Raw genomic sequence first — 3,000 nt, 5'->3', positions numbered from 1 at the left:
AAGCCACTCACAGCTCCATCTTGCACGCTGTTCCGGCTATGCAGTGCCTGCCCCTGCCCCTGCCCCTGCCCTTGCCCCAGCTCCACTCCCTCCCTCACCACAGGGGCCTCGATTTGCCTCCCCCATGCCCCTTCCTATCTCCCTCGCCTCTTCCCCCACAATAGACTTACCAGCCAGATACCGCTCTCTGAGCAGCCCGGCTGCGTATTGGCAATTGGATTGGTATTGGCCAATATGGCTTGTTAAAAATCGACCACCGGTATCAACCCAAAAAATCTCTATCAGTGCACCCCTATTAATGACATTACGTTGTGTTGTGCGGGGAAAAATCTCCCAGAATAGCTTCAGTCAGAGCTGGCAACCCTAGATTTATCCCTTAGATTGAAACCCTGCTAGCAGTATATTAAAAAGTTTTACAGCTCAGTATAAGCTATATGTTTTGAAGAAACAAACTACCACCATTTTTTCTACAAAATTTAGTTACCAAAACCAATTTGTTTCATGTTTTGCAAATGCAATAGCTGTCACTGTTTTACCTTGTTTGTAGGATGCCAAAATCAGGTTTTCATCTTCCACTTCGAACACCGTGTCTACATCTATTTGCTTTTCAAGCAAAAGATCTTCCATAGTTTTGTAATCATTTGATTTTAGAGCGTCAAGAAAAGTTTTTTTCGCTAACTTCTCAGCCATACACCGAGTGATTCTTTCTTCCATGCTCCGTCTTTCCATGTCTGTCTCCCTTGTCTCTGTTTCTCAATGTATTTGTTTAGGTTAGGCAGAGAACTGCCCTGAGGTCCCTATAAGCGCAGTACCGTGCTAGATATCTGGTAGGCCAGAAGGTAACTTTAGCACTTGGTCATGCTGCTCTGTTTGTTCTATTTATATAAGGAGCATTGCAAACATTGACATGCCAGTCTTGAATATCCTAGTTTTGTCAAGGCAAGCACAGACAGCCTTGGTGAAGACACCCCTATAAAGAATATCACCAGGGGCTTAACATATGCTACATTTCATTGACCAGTCTATTATCTCATGTGAACATGGTAAGATTAATTAAAAGGCACTTAACCCTAGCATCATTTCTCCAGGAATGCCATGAGCAAGTTTTTTTTGCCAGAGCACCAGTTGCCTGATCTGGCTTATCACTTAGTTTAAAAACATCTTCCACGTGCACCTCTTGACTAGTCCTGGTAGAATAAAACTTTGCCAGCACATTTCCACTGGAATTAAATCATTCTTCTAAACTAATTCCATCAAGGCTGTGTCAGTTTTGATTCAATTCCTCCAGCCATCTGGAACACTGCCAGACAGGTCTCATGCATTCACCAGAGGGGTTGGTGTGCTTGCCTAGTCTGGTCTCCTGTGTAACACCATAGGCCAGAGGACTTTCTGGTCTTAATTCCTGTTTAAACTAGAGCTTATATGTTAGGTCAATACCCCTCTTGATTTAATATTTACCAATGATGAAGAATCCACAACAATCTTCAGTGAATTGTTCCAAAGGTTAAGCTGTAATGGAAACCTGCCTGGCAGGCTGCTGAAGAGCACAGAGTTTGAACCAGGAAAAACTTCACTGTTAAAGCCAGGAGGCAATGAAACAGACTCCCTAAGGAAGTTGTGGACCCTCCATCACTGAATATGTTAAAAAAATGGTTGGACAGCCATTGGTTGGGGATGATCTAGGCATAGCTATACCTCTGTTCTACTATGGATATTTTCCATGCTTATGGGCTTTGCTCTCTCCCCCCACCCCTTTCTGCTACATGTGTCAGGGTATTTTTACACCTTCCTCAGAAGCATTAGGTGTTGGCTACAGCCAAGGCTGGCAATTTTCAATTGGGGTGTGCCAGCTCCTGCTGGGACTTAAAGTCAGAGGTTCCTGGCTAAAGGATCTTACTTAGGGTCAGACTCACCATATTTGGGTTCAGAAAAAAAAGTTTTCCTTTATGGTCAGAGAAGTACAAACTGGGGGGCAGGGAGGGCATAGCCCTCTACCTAGGATCTCTTGAGCATATATTAAAACCCTGGATAAAAGCAAGACATTGGCTGCCATGGTTCCCCTGCTTTACTTATGAAAAGTTAAGGTGTTGTGTCTTGTGTTGTGTAAGGGTTGACTTTAGTTTTACGAAGTATTTAGATTTATGGTTTGTATAGGATGGTTTAGATAGGAATGATCCTGCCTCAGGCAGGGTGTGGGATTAGATGACCTATGGAGGTCCCTTCCCATCCTACTTCTCTATGATTCTGTAAAAACACTGGGAGTCCTTGTTCCTTAGCAGCCTGGCCTTCCAAATTCCAGAATCCCTATTTTATGTCAGAACGGGAAATTTAAGGTCCTGGAGTCTTGCCTCTGGGAAAGTCCTCCAGGCAGGCTTCAGAAGAGAAGAGCATGGAGCAAAGCAATTTTGTTTCAAGTAGAATTTAGATATGTTGAGTTTTTGAACAAAACTACATTTTGAAACCTTAAAATCCTCCAAAACAGAATGATCTTTTTATCTGTTATCTATTCATTCTCCATTTGGTAATTATAGGGATTTCCAGAAAGGAGAATTACTATACTCTAACTACCATCTACTTTTGACACTGTAGAAAAGGTCATCACATAACTGAAGTACAAAAGATGCATTAGATAGATGTAGAAATTTCACTATAGCTAGACATATTCAATAGTACATGAGACAGAATTGCTGACAGACTGCCATGCCCAAAAGCAAAGATCACAGTTTCAGCAAAGGCCTTTCATTTCCGGTGACTCACCTTTTTGACTGCTCAAGCTCAAGACATGGTAGGCCGGATTTCAGAGATGCTGTGCACCTACCTCTTCAGCTGGAAGTCTTCCTGCTACCTACAATTTCAACTACTGTCAGTGGGTTTTCAGGTGTTTAGAACATCTAGGCTAAGTACAGATAGTCAAGAAGCCCAAGGCTGAATCGAGTCAGTCTTTGCAGGTTAGTCTAAACTGCAGAGATTAAACTTAGAAACTTAACAGGCATCTGCTTC

The 3,000-nt window shown here is 42.6% G+C and overlaps 1 protein-coding gene across 1 annotated transcript in view; it reads right to left on the bottom strand.

Moving 5' to 3' along the window:
* Positions 1–794, bottom strand: part of ASB4 (ankyrin repeat and SOCS box containing 4) — a 33,340-nt gene extending 32,546 nt beyond the window's left edge. Inside the window, exon 1 of the mRNA XM_019508535.1 lies at positions 537–794. Coding sequence (XP_019364080.1) covers positions 537–729 — 193 coding nt within the window. The 5' untranslated portion in view covers positions 730–794. The remainder of the gene's footprint in view (positions 1–536) is intronic.
* Positions 795–3,000: the final 2,206 nt, after the last annotated feature.

This window comes from Gavialis gangeticus, unplaced genomic scaffold, assembly GCF_001723915.1.
Source record: "Gavialis gangeticus isolate Ggan-Ray unplaced genomic scaffold, GavGan_comp1, whole genome shotgun sequence".
Lineage (NCBI taxonomy): Eukaryota > Metazoa > Chordata > Crocodylia > Gavialidae > Gavialis > Gavialis gangeticus.
Note: the sequence above shows the minus strand (reverse complement) of the source record. Positions and strands in the feature narration are given on the sequence as shown.